The sequence below is a fragment of the Pipistrellus hanaki genome (assembly GCF_964339955.1).
Source record: "Pipistrellus hanaki genome assembly, chromosome: 4".
Lineage (NCBI taxonomy): Eukaryota > Metazoa > Chordata > Mammalia > Chiroptera > Vespertilionidae > Pipistrellus > Pipistrellus hanaki.
The window spans coordinates 91,164,521-91,183,712 of record NC_140506.1 but is presented as its reverse complement, the minus strand read 5'-3'; the positions used below and the strand labels follow the sequence as shown (position 1 = coordinate 91,183,712).

Below are 19,192 nucleotides of genomic sequence, written 5' to 3'. Positions count from 1 at the left end.
GCCCAGGAATGGACCAGGCAGATGACGCTTGGATGGAAGGGGCAAGGGCAGGTGGAGAAAAGACTTCTGTGAGGAAGGATGCAGAAAGGAGTCAAGGACATACAATTTTTGGCTGGGGATGAGAAACCAGTGCTCTGTGCATGCTGCTAGTCTGCACTGCACACTGACTACCTGAGGAGATGCTGTAGGCAGACAGTCAGTGTCTGAACAAGGAGCCACAGGGGGTGTGCTGCTGCAGGTATTTGGGGTGGTCAGCTTATAATTACTACCCCAGAATCTCCCTATGTTACAGTGTTTAATCAACTGACAATTTCTTCATAAAAATGCCATCATGTCATGGTTATGTCTTCATAAAATGATTGGAAAAATTTTCCCTTTTCCCCTGTGTCTGGGACAATTTATGCATCTCAGTCATTTTTGGTTGCTTGAAAATTAGAAGAGTTAAAGGAATAGAAATACAGATATTAAATACAAGAAGCAGAAAGTGCCTGGCCGGTGTTTCTCAGTGGTTGCAGGGGTCCTCAAACTTTTTAAAGTGGGGGCCAGATCACGGTCCCTCAGAGAGCTGGAGGGCCGGACTATATGAACTACTAATTCCTACTGTAACACCTCGGCTGCGCTCACTGCCCAAAAAACCTGGCGGGCCGGATCAGACTCCTCTGTGGGCCGCATGTGGCCCGCGGGCTGTAGTTTGAAGACCCCTGGGTTAGAGCATCAGCCTGCACACCCAAGGATCCCAGGTTTGATTCCCAGTGAAGGGAGAGTATCTGGTTTGCAGGTTTGATCCCCAACCCTGGTCGCAGCGTTTGCTGGAGGTAACCAATCGATGTGTCTCTCTCACATCAATGTTTCTCTCCCTTCCTCACTCCTTCCCTCCCATCTTTCCTTCCACTCTCTCTAAAAAGCAATGGAAAAAAAAATCCTTGGGTAAGGGTTCACAACAACAAAGAATAGAAGGGAGTTCCTAATGAATCTTGTTACTAAATTGGAAACACGTAGTCTCAAAATAAAGAAATGGGATATTTAAAAACCTGACAATGACTCTTCGTCACAGCCACCCTTTCTGCTCCTCAAATGTCCCTCCTGCTGCTATATAACGGGAACATTCCTGGGCTGTGGCTGACCCCAGGAAGTCCTTCCAACCAGTGAGGGACTCAGAGGTCAAATGTTACCCCAGCTCCACACTGGGGCTCGGGGCTGGACAACTGAGTCCCATGGAGGAAGCAGGGCTTCTTGGCCTCCACCCCCAGGAGCTGGGCACTCACAGGCCAGTCAGTAGATCCGTTTCTACTTGAGTGTCCTGGGTGGGGGCCAGGCTGCTGACCCCTTCGGCCAGGATCTGCCGGATCAGGTCTTCATCTAAAGAAAGCAGGATGTGCCGTCAGGGAGGCCTGGGCTCCTCCCACCCTGAGTCTCAGAACCCTCTCGGGGAGAACTTACGGATGCCCCCTCCCTGCTCACCTGAAGCGGAGAAGTATTTGGCGGGTGAGGAGGGGCTGACCAGGGAGAGACTGTCCTCCTCAGTCCCCAGAATGTGGCCCATCCGACCCCGTGCCAGCCGCTGCAGGGTGCTGCCCATGATGGATGGGTCACTCAGCAAGTCTGGCCAACTGAGCGTGCCTTCGCTGGATGGCCAGCACACCAGGCTGTGGAGACACGGGTCAGCAGGGGGAGCCCAGGGAAACACGTCTGCACATCCAGTCACACACGGATACATGGGGCTTCTGAGCAAACACCTCCCTGGAACATGTGTAACAACACAAAGGGCCAACAAATACTGGACAAGAACACGCGACAGCACATACAGCCCAGGCACCCATGACATGGCACACACCCAGCCCAGGTAACCATGACATGGCACACACCCAGCCCAGGCACCCATGACATGGCACACACGCAGCCCAGGTAACCATGACATGGCACACACATAGCCAGGGTAACCATGACATGGCACACACTCATCCCAGGAAACCATGACATGGCACACACGCAGCCCAGGTAACCATGACACGCCACACATGCAGCCCAGGTAACCATGACATGGCACACGCAGCTGACCTTCAACAAGGTTCACATTTTCTTTAGGGGCCCCCACCTTTTGGAATCATCCAGAAATAAGTCGCTTTTCATTTGTCCAGCGAAGGCCTGGTGAAAAGTACAGATAGAGCCTCTGACTCTGAGCTGCCCGGAGGCAGTGGGACCCACCCCACCAGGCAGGGCCCTGGGAGCCCTCACCTCGGCCCGGAGCCCAGGGAAGGCGAGGAAGGAGCTGTCCAGCACAGAGGAGTCCAGGTAGCTGTCCATGTCCAGGACCTGCTGCCCTGTGGGTGTAGGGTTTGGGGCCCCAGCCACCTGCAGGGAGAGAGGTAGGTGGTCAGCAGGAGCAGCTCTAGCTCCTATTCCAGGGAGACATGCAACCTCCTGAGAATGTGGAGTCTGGACTAGATTTTCCTAGAGAATGTTCTAGAATGATGCACACATTCGATACCTGCACTGTCACCACAGCCCAAGCACCTCAAACTCGCAGCCCACCAACCTTCGAAGATTTTTGTGGCCCAGCCAGTATAACTGTATATGAGAAACGTCTTAATAACAATTTCATAACTTAATCTTTACAATATCCTGTTATACATAATTAATAACAAACTACAACATCCGCTAATGACTGATTGTGTTGCATTCATTTCCCTTACACACAGGCGCACCATTTCTCTCCACTAATACTAGCAGCGAATATTTTAGCAGCCAATTGCCATGTCATTAGTCTTGTACTGACTTGTTTGGTGTGCTCAACAGGAAATATTTCGCTATCAGAGAACAAGAAAAATAGGTTTATTTGCATTACACTTAATTTGTGTAGTTGTTCAGTGTCTGGTAAGTTAATGTTTAAGAAAAAGTATTTTTATTAAGATGTTCTATTGTTTTATGTTAATGATGACTCATTTATTTCAGCCCTTTGTATTCAGCATGTCTCTATCGAAATAAACCTACGTTTCTATAAAAATTGAAGCTTTTGTTTTTTTTGTGGCCCACATAAACTTAAACCTTATTTGGCCCGTGTTGGCCTTTGACATTAGGGAGCACTTCAACTGTAGCTGGAGCAGCTGAGGACCGAGGTGCTGATCCTGTTTGAATGTAAGCAGCTGCACATGCTCCTATCACGTACTGGACTCCTGGGGTACATCCCTCTTGGTCATGTCCTCTCTTATGAGCTGCTGGATGTGATTTGCTATTTTGTTGAGGGTTTCTGCCTGCATATTCCTAAGGAGAGGGGTCGGTGGTTCGTCTTGTGGTGCCCGTCTGGCTGTGGGGTGAGTTAGGAAGTGTGCCCTCCTGGATTTTTTTTTTTTTTTAATGTATTTATTTTCGCCCTCCTGTTTGTGAGTCTGGGAAGAACTGCTGCTTCTGTAACTGTTTGGAATAATCACCAGTGCGGCCACCTGGCTTCCCTTCACGGAGGTTTTAAATTCAACCCTATACTTGCTACATGTGCGCTCAGGTTTTCTGTTTCTCCGTGAGGCGGTTTTGGTAGTTTGTCTTTCTAGGAACTTGTTTCTTCTGAGTTACCAGTCCTGTTAATGTCTGTGCTGTGGGTAGTGACATTGCCTCGTTCATTCATCGTTTCAACAGCTGTATTTCTCCCTTTCTCAGCTAAAGGCCTTGCTGACTGTCCCTCTTTAGCTGCCATACCGGACAGCACAGCCCTCTGCACAGGAACGAGGCTCTGCTCTCCAGAGTCCGAGGCCCAGCCCACCTTGCTCCGGGACATCCGGAAGAGGAACAGGATAACCAGGTAGATGGGGTAGACAACCACACTGGACACCAGGCCAACGGCGATCGTGTCAACACTCAGCGGAATCAGCCCGGACACGGGCCCCGAGCTACGTGACAAGAGAGGAGAGACCTGGCTAGGTTAGGCCGGGAGGGGCACAGGAGGGGCTGGGCATGGGGAGTACACCCGAACCCTCACAGGCACCCACCTGTAGGCAGCGTCTCCCACGACCCCATACCACACAGCATTGGCGCCCAGGAACAGGCAGATGAGGAGAACGCAGCAGGTGGCCCGCTGGACTCGAGTGAAGCGGCTGCGCGGCGGCCGGTCCCATATGGAGAGCCAGATGTGCTTGTCAAAAAAGCCCCGCTGGAGCTCCGCCACCAGGAGGCGCCGGAACCGCCGCAGGGCCGCGTCACCTGGAGAGAGAGAGGGCACCGTGGGTCCGGGAGGCCAGCGGCGCGGCTGCTCCTCCGGCCTCCGGTGCGGGGTGCGGGGTGCGGGGTGCGGGGTGCCGGGTGCGGGGTGCGGGGTGCCGGGTGCGGGATGCGGGGTGCCGGGTGCGGGGTGCGGGGTGCGGGGTGCCGGGTGCGGGGTGCGGGGTGCCGGGTGCGGGGTGCGGGGTGCGGGGTGCCGGGTGCGGGGTGCGGGGTGCCGGGTGCGGGGTGCGGGGTGCGGGGTGCCGGGTGCGGGGTGCGGGGTGCGGGGTGCCGGGTGCGGGGTGCCGGGTGCGGGGTGCCGGGTGCGGGGTGCGGGGTGCCGGGTGCGGGGTGCCGGGTGCGGGGTGCGGGGTGCCGGGTGCGGGGTGCGGGGTGCCGGGTGCGGGGTGCGGGGTGCCGGGTGCGGGGTGCCGGGTGCGGGGTGCGGGGTGCGGGGTGCGGGGTGCCGGGTGCGGGATGCGGGGTGCCGGGTGCGGGGTGCGGGGTGCCGGGTGCGGGGTGCCGGGTGCGGGGTGCCGGGTGCGGGGTGCGGGGTGCCGGGTGCGGGGTGCGGGGTGCCGGGTGCGGGGTGCCGGGTGCGGGGTGCGAGGTGCCGGGTGCGGGGTGCCGGGTGCGGGGTGCAGGGTGCCGGGTGCGGGGTGCTGGGTGCGGGGTGCGGGGTGCCGGGTGCGGGGTGCCGGGTGCCGGGTGCGGGGTGCAGGGTGCCGGGTGCGGGGTGCCGGGTGCGGGGTGCGGGGTGGGAGGGGCAGCGGGCCTTACTCGCTGCCAGCACCTCCTTCTCCACCAGCCCCCCGTTGGCCTCCGTCTCCACGGACAGCCAGTCGTTGACCAGGAAGAAGGTGCTGCGGGCGGTCTGCAGGTCCCGGACGATGACGTGCTGCAGGAACCAGGCGGGACTGAGCCCTGCAGGGGGGCGGGCGGGAGCGGTCAGGGCGCAGAGTGCCGGCAGGAAGGAAAGGGGGGGCAGGTGCCGCGCTGACCTTTGTTGTCGTGCCACACGCGGATCTTCCACACGCTGCCCAGGCTGTGCGGGGTGGCGATCTGGAAGATGTCCAGACTGTTGCGGTGAAAGGCTCTGTCCCCGTCCAGGTGCCGGTGGCCGCTCCGGCTGTCCGCCCCGTACAGCATGATGCCCACGTGTGCCGTGGTGCCTGGGGGACGGAAGGAGGCCGTATGGCTCTAGGTTTGCTGCCCACCAGCCATGGGACCAGCCTTTTCCTTCCTGTCTGCATTCACGTACAGGCGGTCCTCACTCTGCTCAGCTCGTATGAACACAAATCTCAGTCACCTAACTTGTTAAACACAGCCCCCAATGACATGATTCATGTATTAGTTATGACGGTACGTTAACTGTAACTGTGTGAAACATAAACGTGGCTGCTCACTCTCAGTCCACTGTGTAAATAAGGATGCACAGCCTGACCAGCAGCCAATCGCCCACCTCTTCCAAAGCCGCTGAGCGGCCATGGTGCATCCTTCAGTTCCCACAGACCACCCAGCGTGCTGCCTCCCGTCCCCCGGGCTTTACAAGAATGGCCATCAGAGCGGGGCACTGGCCGGCAAAGAGGAAAGCACAGCGAATACGTGAAAAACGGTAATGATGCTGGACATGGATTCTGAACCAAAGGTAAATGAACCACTGAGGCAGCAGCCATGGGAGTGCAGACCCTGCCAGAGACTCCAGAAAGCAGTCAGTGACAAACTTCCCGCATAAGTAAGGACAGTGGCCGTGACAAAACAGACAACGAGGTTACAGAACAAATACGGGGGCGAGAGTTTCATATTAAAAGAACTCTCCAAGGTATTTCATGATATGGAGAGGGCAAACAAGAAATGCTGGAATCTGGCAATTCGCCAGGGCACAGTAAGATGTTCACTCCACATGGTGAGTTACATGAGAGAACACAAACTATTCTTGGTAAGTTTTTCACAAAGAAATAAAACACTTTAATTCCCAGTGTGTCTGTTTTAAGTAAGCTGTACTAACTAAATGTTTCAAGTTACACTATACTGTTTAAACTAATGACTTTTACCATCTTGGAAATAATCTTTATTTTATTTATTTTTACAATGATTTGTTATCATTTAATAATCATTTTCCACCCTGGCTGGTGTTGCTCAGTGGTTGGAGCATCAGCCTGCAGACCATAGGGTCACGGGTTCAATTTCTGGTCAAGGGAATGGACCTGGGTTGCAGGTTCATTCTCTAGCCCTAGTCAGGGTGCAAGCAGGAGTCAACCAATTGATTTGTTTCTCTCTCCCCATCCCTACCTCCCTCTCTAAAAAAAAGTCAATGGAAAAATATCCTCAGATAAGGATTAACAAAAAAATAACAAAATAATTTCCCCTTCTGCTCACTAAGCTGGCTTTCCAGGGCCTGCGCACACTGGGAGGTCCCGTATGGCCGTACAGAGACGGTCACCCAGGCTGACGGCACCTGCTGCCCAGACTGCTCTCATCCTCAGGAGGTGACAGCCTGTCCACAGTCACACAGCGTCTGGGCAATGAGCCCTTGTCCTGTGCTGTCTACGATCACGGTTAGGGAGAGTGGCCGGAGCCAAGGGAGGGGCCCCTCACCTGAGCCACGGCCCCAGCCGGTCTTGACCAGGATCTCGTACTTGAAGCGGCCGCCCTTCCCGCAGAAAGGGATGGCGCGGACCCGGCTGACGTCGAGCTGGTCCAGCTTGCGCAGGATCACGGCCATCACCGCGTAGGTCACCAGGCACACGGCGCACGTCAGCAGGACGACGTAGTTCGTGGCCGAGGCCGGCTCCTGGGGAGACAGAGCCGTCAGGCCCAGGAAGCACGGCCTGCCTCAGGCTCAGGATGGAGCCGGGCCGCACTCACAGGGAAGATGAAGTGGACGTGGCTGGGCGGCACGAAGAGGCTGGCTCCGAAGGCCGTGAGGTGGCGGGTGAGGCACACAGCCTGGCTGGGCGAGGTCTCCTCCAGGGGCACGAGCCCCTCCGTGCGCCACATCATCTCCTTCTCACTGAAGTACTGGCACAGGGACGTGTACAGGCCCACAGACACCTCCAGAGCGGACCAGCGGAAGTGGCTGGTCAGGTTCAGGTAGTAGCTCCCGCCCAGGTCTCTGGTCCTGTTAGGAGCAGGGGGAATGTCACAGCCACGACCTGCCTGCCAGCCCCTCGGCTCGGGCCAGGCAGTCTTCTCAGCCACAGCCACGCTCACCGTGCGAGGCCAGCCTGGCCACGCCCAGTCACTCTGCTGCACACGTGCTGCCACCGGGAGCCTAATCACGTCCAGCTCGCCCTCAGACTGGCCCACCCATGCCCACCAGTCCTGGTCTGGTGTGTCAGACCCGGTGCCCAGCCTGGAGGCCACTCCGTCCTCACCCCGGGGCGATGAAGAAGGTGTAGGGCCTGTGGTCCTCGCCCGCCAGCGCCTCCAGGCCGATCTTCCTGCTGGCTGAGCAGTTGTGCTCGTTGGGCCAGGGCGCCGAGTGCAGGTAGACGGCCAGGTAGGGCTCGGGCTCCTCAGACAGGTAGTGCTCTGGGGGCGGCATGTAAAGGGTCAGACGACCACCCGCCTGTGAACCCGCCCTCCCGCAGGGCTGCGGGAGCCTCATGCTGGGAACAGCTCCTGCTCCTCCCCGGCTCCCCTCAGCCCGCTGCCCGGCCCACGGCACCCACCGTTCAGCACCGTGTAGGTGAGCTGCAGGTGCAGCCCGGCCTCAGGTTTGGTGTGGTTGGGGGTGACCACAGCGCTGACCGAGGCCCGGGGCGGGACGGTGGCGGAACCAGCAGGGATGCGGTGGACCCGGGCAGCCTGGTCAGGGCTGTTGGGCACCTTCACGGTGATGGCACGCTCCGAGGCCAGCTGCCCGATGGGGATCTGGGCGCCGGCTTGCGTCTGGAAGGCCATCGACGCCACCTTGGTGGAGACAGTATAGTTGCTGATGTAGCCAAAGGGAAAGGGGTTGGAGTCAACGAGGAAGATGAGCTGCACCACGTCGCTGAGGTTGGACAGAGCCCCGCTGAAGGCAGTGGGGATGGAGAAGTGGCAGCCGGGGCCCGAGGCGTTGCCCTGGCACAGCAGGCTCAGGGGGTCGGAGCGCTTGCCCTGGGCCACGATCTCCTCGCCCGCCAGGGTCAGGGGCTCCTCGTTGAGCACACGGGAGCGCATGAGGATGCACATGAGGGATGACGACAGGCGATAGGCCGTGGATGCCACCACTAGTGGCAGCAGCTCGGCCCCCGGCTCTGAGGGCTGCAGGTCCCGCGCGTTGGAGTTGGACAGGTGGATGAGGTCGCCTGTGGATGGGGAGACAGGGGCGAGGTTGGCAGGAGCGGTGGGAGGGTTGGGGGAGAGCTTGGCGGGAGAACTGTGACAAGGAAGAGAGGCTGGGGGAGAGAGGTGGAGCAGCGGCAGGGCAGACGGATGGTGGGCTGGGGAGTACCACGGTCCCGGCCGCAGCCCACACCTGTGATGTTGAGGATGCTGTCGGCAATGGCGGTGGGTGTCCCCGTGCCCGCAGTGGTCTCGGCCTGCAGGACGCGCATCATGGCCTCCAGCTTGAGCAATGTCTTCTTCTGGCACGAGAGGCACACAGGCTCTCTGCTGGACACCTGAGGGAACCCGGGCCGTGTCCAGCCTCACTCCAGTCTGGTAGCTCCCTTAAGCTCCTGGCCCAGCTTAACGCCATCCCATTCGCTGTGATTCTGGGGTGCCCTCCGTGGCCACAGCCTGCCTGTTCCCATCGGGTGCCTCCAACCACCCCAAACACAGCTCCCCCCACGCTGACAGCCCCTCTGGGGCTCCTCCCTCCCCGCAACGAATCCAGGTACTATGGCCCTCCGGGCCCCCCGCCACACAAGTCGCCACAAATGCCACATGGCAGACAGGGAGACTCCCAGAAGGCGCTCTGCTCCTCTGCCGAGGCCTCTGGGCAATGCCCTGGCACCCCAGGACAGTGCCCCCACCCCCATCGCGACGTGGCCCGGCCCAGCAGCTCCCCGCTCCTCGGTGAGGTGGCGGCAGCCTCGGGGCTGGAGAAACCCTGTCAGCCCTCTCCATAGCGGGGCCCTCCTTCTGCCCTGGGCCGTCCTGCAGGGTCACCCTGGGGGCGCCTACGGCTCAGGCTGGGCTCCCCCAGGAAGGGCACAGGGCCAGCCGGACTCTCGGCAGGGAGGCCCAGCGCTGCCAGGAGCCTGGGTCCCATCCTACCATGCACTGGGCCAGCACGGCTGCGATCTGCTGGATGTCGTCCACGGTGTTGACCCGCAGGGAGACCAGGGTCTCGGTGATGTTCTTGCGTATCTCAGCCTGCAGCTGCCACCTTAAGTCTGGCTCCGCCTCCACGGCCAGGGTCTGCTCGTGCTGTGGGGAAGGGCACAAGGCAGCCATCAGTGGACAACAGGCAGCCATGTTGTGGGCACAGTGCAGACATCTCCGGTGCTGCAGAATGTGGGCAGTGACTCAACCCTGTTTCTTCAAGGGCCCTCCTGAGGTTCTGGGGTGCACGGAGAAGCAAGGCAGGGGGTCTAACACTGGGGAGGGTCCCAGGAGGGTCTGCTGAGAGGAGAGGCCATTTCAAGGAGGTTAGGGATTTTGTCGGGAGCCAGGGACAAGCCTTTGGCAAGAATCGAGGGTCTAGTCGGAAGTACTGCTCTGGGCCAGCACCCAACCGCTGAGGGCAAACGCCCCAGCCCCCAGCGCCCCGGGACTGACCTCGTTGAGCACAGTGATGAGGGCCAGTGAGTACTCGATGACATGTTGGGGGTCAGCCTGTCTCAGCAGCTTGGGCAGCATACTCTCCGTGAGGCTGTGCAGCCACGGGGTGAGCTCTGGGGGGCCACCCAGGGCGTCGCCTGGGGGCTCTGGCAGGGTGATGGCCAGAGACCTGTGCAGAGGTCATAGGTGAACAGGCAGCAGCCCCTGCTCCCATCCCCGAGGCCCTGCTCCCAGGGGCCCTGCTCACCTGTTGAGGGCGACCACGGCAGCACCCAGCTGGTCCTGCACCACCACGGCCAGGCCCACCTCAAAGTGGGGTGCAAAACCGGGTGGCAGGACAGCCCCGTAGGTGGAGAGACTGCCCTTGTACACACAGAACTCCTCACAGTGGCCCTGGCGACAGCGCCGCAGCTGCAGGGCGTACACCAGGGGGGCGCCCGCATCCTCCGCATCCCGCCAGCCTGCGGGCACAAGGGTCACCTCAGCCGCTCACGCAGGCCCGTGGCGCCACGTGGCCTCCCGCCTCCGCCCAGCGCACTCACCCGTGCACTCGAAGTGCACCTTGGTGGTGAGCGCGCGCACGGCGTCCGGCGGGAAGAGGCGGCAGGCGCCCCCCAGCGGAGGGCGGTTGGCGGCGAGGCGGATGGAAGCGCAGCCCTCCTCCTCGCCGGAGCGGCCCAGCACCCTGAGCGTGAACGTGTAGCCCTCGCCGTCCCGCAGCACGCCGCGCCGCACCACCAGCCGCATGCCCGTGCTGCCCGTGGAGGTGCTCGTCTCGTCCAGCACCAGCGTCTTGTTGCTGAAGGTGCGAGCGGCCCAGAGCTGTGGGTGCAGATGGGCACTCAGGGGCAGGACGGGGGCTGCTGAGCCCTCGAGGCTGGGACACGTCCCCACCTAAGCCCCGACTCTACCCAGCTCACCCCTCGCTTGGAGCCCTCGCTGCAGTTGTCACAGTGGCCCTCCAAGTACACGTAGGAGCTGCGGCTCACGGCATACACGCCCTGCGCCTTGCAGGACACGCACTCCAAGGACACGATGGGCACCCGGCCACTGCGGATCAGCACCTGGAGACGGGGCGGCGTTACAGGAGGCCAGCCCTGAGGCGAGGCCTCTGCTGCCCAGGTCGGTGGGTGTGGGCCCAGAAGGCCTCTTCCTCTGCACGTGCTGTTGCCCCAGATGGGGAAGCTCCCTCTAGGCCGCAAGTCCAAGCTCCCAAAGGACAGTGAGCTGGGCCCTCACCCCGGGCATTCATCGGGTTTTGGATCTTCCATTTGGGGGCAGGGATCATCCAAAGGGGCAGAGACCACACTGCAGCCTCCAGTGCCTATCCTGGGCCCGTCCCACAGGTGGCGCCTGGTAAGTGCCCCATAGGAACGCACACAGGAAGGGGGGGACAGCTGAGTCTACAGCCCCTCCGGAGGGGCTGCTGTCCTGGGGGCCGGTCCACCTCACACAGCCCAGCTGGGCTGGTCCCTGCGCGGAGCTCCTACCTGCCCAGACACCCCAGGCAGGCCATCGGGAGAGGCCTGGCATTGGGGACAGACAACCTAACCCAGGCACCAGCAAAGCCTGGCACACCGGCTCCCATCAGCAGGCCCTGCCCCGCAGCAGCTGGAGTGGCTGACATGGGTCACTGCACAGGGTCCTGACGGCCCGGTCAGTCCAGGGGAGGGAGCAGAGCAATGCCCTCGGAGGAAGAGCAGGCCTCCCTGTTCGGAAACCAGGACAGCCACTCTGCGGAGAGTGTGTTTCCTCACTGCTGCCTTTGTGCTGTTGGGACAGTTTACTTTTCACAAATCACAGGAGCTGTATGGCTCCTCTAAGGCTCGGGAGGAAATACTGCTGAAGCAGAGTGTATTGTTAGATGTTTGTATCAAAAGTAGTGACTTAGAGGAGAACAGCCAGCCTCTGGAAGTACTCAAACAGAGAAAACCTTGGAAGGGCGTTCGGTGCTCTCTGCAGGAGGCACCCCCCCCCCCCCAATGCAGGCCAAGGGCAGGCGGCACCCACCGTCTGGTTGGTGGCCTCCTCCTTCCGGCCAGCCTTCCACACCGTCAGGCTGAAGGTGTACTCCACGCCAGCCTGCAGCCGCTCCCGAGGGATGGTGACAATGCCGTTTCCGCGGGGCCCGAAGTTCAGCACACACCCGCCAGTCTCGCTCTGTGGCCAAGAACAGGGGCGGTGAGACCTGGCCCCCCTCAAAGCAGAGCCTGACCCGGAGGACAGCAGGGGGCCCCCTCCCCCTGCTGGGACCAAACCCACCAGGACCCTGCCAGCAGATGAACCCTCTCCCGTGCTGGGCTCACTGGTGCAAACCCGAGGGGACCGGAAGGCGCCCTTCCTCTGCCCTGCCTGCCGAGAGCCTGACCTGCGTGGAGGCCACGCAGGCCCAGTGGAAGCTGAGCGGGGTCTGGTCGCCGTCCTCCAGGTTGGGGTCGTAGGACTTGCTCCCATCCAGCACGAGGTCCTGCACGTCTGACCACACTCGGTAGGAGCCGCCCTCCACAATGGGCACCAGGCGCTCGGGGGCTACTGTCACGTTGGCCTGGATGCTCTGCGACAGGGGCGTGTCCCCAAACGACACCACAAACACGAAGCAGTAGTGGCCCACGGGCAGCACCAGGCGGGGCACCACCAGCTGGGGCCGGCTCACGTCCACGCCGGGCAGGGCCACGCGGGCCGTGCGCCCCGGCCGCTGGCAGCTGGCGGCGCGGTACACCTCCCAGCGGTACTCCGTCTGGTAGCTGACACAGCCGCGCAGGTCAATGTGGGCCTCCAGGTAGTTGCGCTGGGAGCGCCGCATCAGCACCTGAGGGGGCAGGGCCACGTCCACCTTGGGCTCCCTGCAGGCCAGCACGTGGACAGTCACCGTGGCCTGCGCCACGAAGAAGCTCACCAGGTTGGAGGCATTCACCTCCACGTGGTAGTCCCCGGGCTGCAGGTAGGAGTGGTCCGCCCAGGGATCCTCCGTGTCCTCCGCCGGGGCCCCGTCCCCGAAGTCCCAGCGGTAGGCCACGCGCCGGGGGCTGGGGCTCGTGGCGGCCTCGAACCGGGCCGAGCGGTTGGTGAAGCAGCGGCTGCTGCGCAGCGCCACGTGCTGGATGACGTCCTGGACCTCGACCACGAGGGTCTGGTTGACGCCGCCCAGCTCGTTGAAGGCACGCACGTGGATCTCCAGCAGCCCCGCGGCCACGGGGGTGTAGGTGACCTCGCGGCCCGACAGGATGACCAGCGAGTCCCCCTGGACCTTCTGGAGGGAGAAGTACCAGGCGTAGGCCACGCGAGAGCCGCGCTGCACCCGGGCCGTGAAGTTCCTCTCGGTGCCGGTGGCGATGCCCGCTTCGCAGCAGTTGGGCACCTGCAGCCCGCCCACGGCCTCCAGGACCAGGACGCGGGTCTGCGCCTGCGCCCGGCTCACGTGGTTCTCGGCCTGGACGCTCACCGTGTAGTCCCCGACCCGGGGGAAGCTGCGGGAAAAGCGAGGCCCGGGGAGCGCCTCGGGGCCGGCCCCCGCAACCTGCAAGTGGAGGCTGACGGCCGAGCCCGAGGCCAGCAGGACCTGGAAGTGGACCGGCTGCCCCGGCTCCACCACCTTGCTGCTGGCCCACAGCACCAGCCCCACAACAGGCTCCTCCACCACGAGGCCGTGTGTGGCGGAGACCCAGCTGACTGCGTTGGAGGCGTTGAGCTGCACAGAGAAGGTGCCGGCATCAGGGAAGACCACGGTGACGTGCTGGCCGTGTCTGCTGCCGCCTGGCACAGCCCAGCACCAGCTGACGTTGGTGCCAGAAGCCAACTGCCCCCAGAAGGGCACAGTGGAGCCAGTCGTCACAAAGCTTCCGTCCGGCTCGCTGGCCCTGATGCTGAGGCCACTCACAGGCACTTGCACGGCCAGCTCAATGGTGGTGTTGGCCGAGCCCAGCAGGTTCTTGGCCGTGACGGTGACCAGGTATAGGCCGGGAGTGGGGAAGGTGTGGGTCGTGGATGGCTCTGGGGTCTCCCAGCTCAGTCCTTCCTCCAGGGACCAGGTGTAAATGACATCACTGCCACCAGCCAGTTCGGCGCAGAAGGTGACACTCACGTTGACAGGGGCCGGGCTCGGGGAGGCAGCCACAGCCAGCCACCCTACGGGCTCCACAAACTCCACGGTGCGGTTGGTCGAGGCGCTGCCCAGCATGTTTGTGGCCCGCAGCTGGACGTGGTAGGTGCCAGCCTCGAGCACAGTGAGCGAGAAGGTTTTGCCGCTGCCCACCAGGGCTGTGCCGCCGTCCCGCTGGGCAGTCCAGCCGTAGGAGATGTTGGTGCCGTCCCTGACCACGGCCTGTAGCTGAAGGGTGCTGTTGGTGGGGAAGCAGCAGCCGCCGCCGCCGCCAGCCACCTGCAGCCCTTCGATGCGCTGCAGGACGTAGACGAAGATGCTGTCTTGGGCAGCGCCCACCTCGTTCTCAGCGGTGACGATGATGCTGAAGGTGCCCACAGAGCGGAAGGTGTAGGAGATGGTGGGGCCCCCGGGAATGGGTGTGCAGCGGTCACAGAGCACCCAAGAGTAGCGCACGTCACTGCCCGCCTCCAGCGAGGTGCTGAAGCTCACGCTGCCGTTCAGGGGCACCACCGTGCGGCTGGCATTGACACTGAGCCCCTGCACGCGCCGCTGCACTGAGACGTTCAGCTGGGCCTCCCCGCGGCTCACCTCGTTCCAGCCGGCCACCCTGATGGTGAAGTGGCCTGTGCTGGTGTAGCTGTGAGTGACCGAAGGGCCCTCCAGCCGGGCGCCGTCCCCCAGCTCCCACCGGTAGGTGGCGGGGCGCCCGTGGCCCACGGTGGAGAACAGGTAAGGCTGCTGCAGCTCCAGCACCCGGGACCCGTTGACCCTGATGCCCGTGAGCTCCACGGGCTCCTGCACCTCCACGAGCGCAGAGTCGTTGGCAGCCGAGATGTTGTTGGACACGGTGACCGTCACCAGGTAGGAGCCGGCATCCCAGTAGGTGAACGTGGCCTCGGGGGCCCCGGCGCAGGGCGCGTCCTCAGTGCCGAAGTCCCAGGTGTAGCGGTAGGCGAACGGGGGCCAGGCGTGGGCCACCAGCGGGGCCTTGTCCCCGAGCCGCACACACTGCCGCTCGGGCAGCAGGGTGACGTTGCCCACCTCGGGCTCCACGCACACGCTGGTGAAGTAGTGCGCCTTGTTCACGCGGCTGGACAGGATGAGCACCAGGGGGAACGTGCCGCTCCGAGTGAAGTTGTGCGTCACAGTCGGGTCCCCCCAGATGGTCGTGTTGGAGGAGCCATCCCCAAAGGTCCAGTCGAAGACATAGTGGGCAGGGTTCCCCGTGACGTGGGCCATGAGCCGGGCCTGCGGCTGCACCGGTATGCAGGCCACAGGGTCGATCCACAGCACTTCCAGGACAAAGACCCGCACGGGCAGGCTCTGGGCCAGGTGGCCGGCTGGGCTGGACACGCCCACGGCCACTGTGTAGTTCCGAGCCTGCAAGTACACATGCTCCGCCGCGGCCTCCGGGCCCGTGAGCACCGTGCCATCCCCCATGTCAAAAGTCCACGTGACGTTGTCGCCCGACTCCAGGGCGGCGCTGACCACCACCGGCGTGCCCTGCTCCACGGCCGAGCTCAGGCTCACGCTCAGGCCACGGAGCTCCTCAAAGACGCGGACATCAGTGCACGCCGCCGTGCTGCTCACGGTGTTGTTGGCCTCCAGGCAGACGTGGTACGTGCCCCTCGAGGTGTACGTGTGGTTGACCATTGGCTGGTGATGTGCCGTGGCTGGGGAGCCATCCCCAAAGTCCCACGTGTACAGGATGCTCCCAGGCGAGGGCAGTGGGTGAGGGGAGAAGGTGATGGGCCGGCCAGCCACCAGGACAGGGCTGCCCACAGCCACGGCCACGACAGGCAGAAGGGCACGCACACTCACAGGCACCAGCTGCGTCAAGTTCTCGAAGGCGTTGGACACGAGCAGGGTCAAATTGTACTCACCTGGGGGACAGGCCCGGAGTGGGAATGGCGCTGTGGCCACTCTGTCGCCTGTTAGCACCACCCTCCCCAACCCCGAGGGCTGCTGTGCGCCGGAACCTCTTAGAAGGTGTGAATAGGGTGCCATCAACACAGAGCAAGACACAGCGCTACAGCAGAGCTTGAATGAGGAACAGACTCTCTAAGGAAGACTTCACTGAGGTAAGAGAGTGAGCCAGTGCAAAGCAAGAACTGTGGGAACCCTGCTATTTACTCTGCGTTCTGTGTATGAGGATCTGGAATTTGGAAAGTAACTAAACAGTAACCCTCTACCCCTTCTCTACCAAAGAAGGCTCAGGGAAGGACATAGGAAGATCTAGTTTCCTTTCAGCAAATTCAATTCTCAGGGTTCAGTGACCTAGTCCACCCCTCACCCCCAGGCACCCCTTTTTCACCCTAGTAAGGCCCTGGGCCATCACCCCAAGCAACCAGTGAAGCAGGGCTTGCCCAAGGGGGCCAGCAAGGCTGTGGGCCCGCCTCACCTGGGACGGTGTAGGTGTGAGTGGTGTTGTGCTCCACCAGCACCTGGGCCACAGTGGGGTCGGGGACCTGGAAGGACTCGTCGTATGGAGGCTTGAACTGGCCGATCACCTGCTCCCCATCCCCGAAGGTCCACCTGCCGGGGCAGCAGGCAGGCAGTGAGCATCTGGGACAATGAGTGGGACAGGCTGGCCGCTCCCATAGGGGGCATCCTTGCTGGCTACAGTCACTGTTCTTGTACCTTCGTTCAGGGTACCACCCAGCCCTGCTGCAGCCCCTGCCCCCTCCTAGATCCTACGTACCCATCACCTCCGGACAGGTGAGGGGACTGGGGAAGGGGTGCTGCGAGAACTTGCCACCCCTGCCACCTGCTGGGCCCAGTGCACTCACAGAAAGGCCACCTCCACGGCCGAGTCCACGAGCACCTCAGCCGACAGCAGCAACGTGGCATTGGGGGTCAGCACAGGGGGCACCGCCAACACCCGCAGGCCCCGCATCTTATGCATCCGCTCCACGGTGACGTTGTAGTTCACAGTGACATTGCTCACGTGGTTGGTAGCTGTGAGCTGTGGAGACGGTGGTGGTGTTCAGGGAGCCAGCAGAACTCTGCACTCACCCCCGGCTCCCCCAGGGTGGTCAGGAGCAGCGCGGAGCAGAAACAGAGGCAAGGGCGAGCACTAGTCGTCCGCCCACCCGCAGCCTTTCCCGCGCCTTCACGCACCGAGAGCTTGAAGACCGCAGCGCTCTGGTAGATGACGTTGAAGACCACGTTGTGAAAAGTCAGCGACTGCTTGTCATCGATGGTCCAGCGGAAGACCACGTCCGAGCCGGCCTCCACCACCGGGCTGTACCTCTGAGGAAAGGGCACAGCGTCAGCCCACGGTGACCAACTCTGCCCCCAGCCCACGTCTACCGTCCCAGACACTCCTCCCTGTGGGGCTTCCTGGGGCAGGACCTGAAGACACAGTGGGGGAGGAGGGCTCAGGGCTCACCCTCGACTAAGGAGCCACATGGTCTGGGGCTGAGCTTGGGTTTAGTCACTCCTTGACCTCTCTGCACCTCAGTTCCCCACCTGCCATCCCTGAACCTGCACAGCCTTCCAGAGCTCCTGGTCCAGCCCCCTGGTTGAACAGCACAGTGCCCTTTGGGAAGGCACGTGAGTCTCAATGCGTCTCATGCCTGTTTACCTGCGTCACCTGACAGAACAGGTGTGACTGGGCAGGCTGGGGGACAACTATACAGGGCAAGACTGTCAGAAACCGCCCTTCCCAAGCTCTGTGCAGAGGGAAGAGCTGGTGGCTGCCTTGTTCAGGTGGCACCCCAGGCCCAGGGACAGCCCCTTCCCAGAGAGGCCCTGACGTGGCCAGGTGGCATCAGACCCTCCTCAGAAAGTGCTTGGGGCCTGAAAACACACCCAGGGTTAATGAGGTCAGAAGGGTGTGAAGAGTTTCACAATTTGTTTCTTGAAACGTGAGGGTGGAAAAAACGTTTTGAGAGCCCCTGTTGCAGCAGCACAGAGAAGTGACTTCTCAGTAATTTAGGAATAACGGCCACCTGACAGGACCTGCCCATTAGCCAGCTTTTTCATCATCGGGGGGAGGCCACTCTGCCCGGGCACCTTAGCTCAGGGCGGTCGTACAGACCTGCTGGCAACACTCACCACCAGGACGCCCTGCAACACGCGGGCCTCGGGGCTGGGCACGGCTCGGAGGCCGCAGATGGGCTCCTCCACCTTCACCCGCAGGCTGAGGTTGGCACGGCTGGCGCTGTTCTCCACCACAACCTCCACTGCATGCTCGCCCTCACTGAGTCCCGGCAGTGCCAACACTGAGAACAGGGTGTTGTTGGCCTGCGCACAGCTTGGCACCAGGGCGGCCACTGAGTCAGGGCAGGTGGCCTCGAAGGGCGCACTGATGTTGCCCCCGGGCCAGCGCACCGTGGCGGTGGCATTGGCGCCGGAGTCCACCTGGAGCACCAAGGCCGAGCCATTGGTGGACACGTAGAGGAGGCCGTCATAGGGGGCGGGGTGGACCACCCGGAGCCCGGCCACTGAGGAGAGCACGTCGAAGCTGCAGGATAGGTTCCACCTAGACACGCTGTTGCCCACTGAGGCCCGGACCTCATAGCGCCCCGGCCGCCTCAGCCCCGGGTTAGGCGTGAGGCCCAGCAGGGGGGTGAGCCGTTCCGTGGCAGTGAGCAGCCGCAGGGCACAGGCCTGGCCGGCCTGGCTGGCCTCTAGCTGGGTAGGCAGGCAGCCTAGCCAGGCCGAGGCATTGGTAGACAAGTAAGGAACCTTGGGGCCAGGCTGGCTGAGTGCTGGGGTACAGCGCAGGAGGGCGCCCGGGCCGGCATCATGCTGGAAGCCTATGAGGTCACCAGGGAGCAGGGGGCCATCCTGGCCACGGAAGGCAACCTACAGGAGAGGGAGGTGGGCTGTGTCAGGGCCTCACAGCGGGCCATGGTCAGGGCCTGCGGAGAACACTGGGCCAGGGCTCCAACAGGGAGGTAGGGCCTTCACAGGTAACCTGGAGTCACTCCTCCCCATGGATCCCGACACCCATCAGTCACTCACACTCTCCCAGGCTTCACGGGGCCCCAGGCACTCGTGGTGGGGACAGAGGGACGGCCTCAGACAAACAGAACATGCACAAGGCAAGATAGAGAGTGCAGGCAGAGTGGGGCTTCCCAGACGGGGAGAGACCTCTGAGAGACACTGCAGCCGAGACTTGAAGAAGGGGAGGAAAAGGCCAAGCCAAGAGGTTTGGAGTCTCCTTAGAGGGCACAG

At 62.0% G+C, this 19,192-nt stretch overlaps 1 protein-coding gene across 1 annotated transcript in view; it reads right to left on the bottom strand.

Annotated features, from left to right (window-relative positions):
* Window positions 1-19,192, bottom strand: part of PKD1 (polycystin 1, transient receptor potential channel interacting) — a 47,283-nt gene that overhangs the window by 8,275 nt on the left and 19,816 nt on the right. Inside the window, exons 11-34 of the mRNA XM_084882226.1 lie at window positions 18,068-18,820; window positions 17,129-17,260; window positions 16,798-16,973; window positions 16,410-16,543; window positions 12,275-15,891; window positions 11,917-12,066; window positions 10,827-10,970; window positions 10,449-10,728; window positions 10,154-10,367; window positions 9,904-10,075; window positions 9,400-9,552; window positions 8,657-8,801; window positions 7,866-8,486; window positions 7,569-7,725; window positions 7,060-7,312; window positions 6,790-6,985; window positions 5,193-5,363; window positions 4,972-5,115; window positions 3,981-4,191; window positions 3,755-3,881; window positions 2,236-2,352; window positions 2,096-2,145; window positions 1,462-1,646; window positions 1,266-1,359 (exon numbers count right to left, since the gene is read on the bottom strand). Coding sequence (XP_084738352.1) covers window positions 1,266-1,359; window positions 1,462-1,646; window positions 2,096-2,145; window positions 2,236-2,352; window positions 3,755-3,881; window positions 3,981-4,191; window positions 4,972-5,115; window positions 5,193-5,363; window positions 6,790-6,985; window positions 7,060-7,312; window positions 7,569-7,725; window positions 7,866-8,486; window positions 8,657-8,801; window positions 9,400-9,552; window positions 9,904-10,075; window positions 10,154-10,367; window positions 10,449-10,728; window positions 10,827-10,970; window positions 11,917-12,066; window positions 12,275-15,891; window positions 16,410-16,543; window positions 16,798-16,973; window positions 17,129-17,260; window positions 18,068-18,820 — 8,396 coding nt within the window. The remainder of the gene's footprint in view (window positions 1-1,265; window positions 1,360-1,461; window positions 1,647-2,095; window positions 2,146-2,235; window positions 2,353-3,754; window positions 3,882-3,980; window positions 4,192-4,971; window positions 5,116-5,192; window positions 5,364-6,789; window positions 6,986-7,059; window positions 7,313-7,568; window positions 7,726-7,865; window positions 8,487-8,656; window positions 8,802-9,399; window positions 9,553-9,903; window positions 10,076-10,153; window positions 10,368-10,448; window positions 10,729-10,826; window positions 10,971-11,916; window positions 12,067-12,274; window positions 15,892-16,409; window positions 16,544-16,797; window positions 16,974-17,128; window positions 17,261-18,067; window positions 18,821-19,192) is intronic.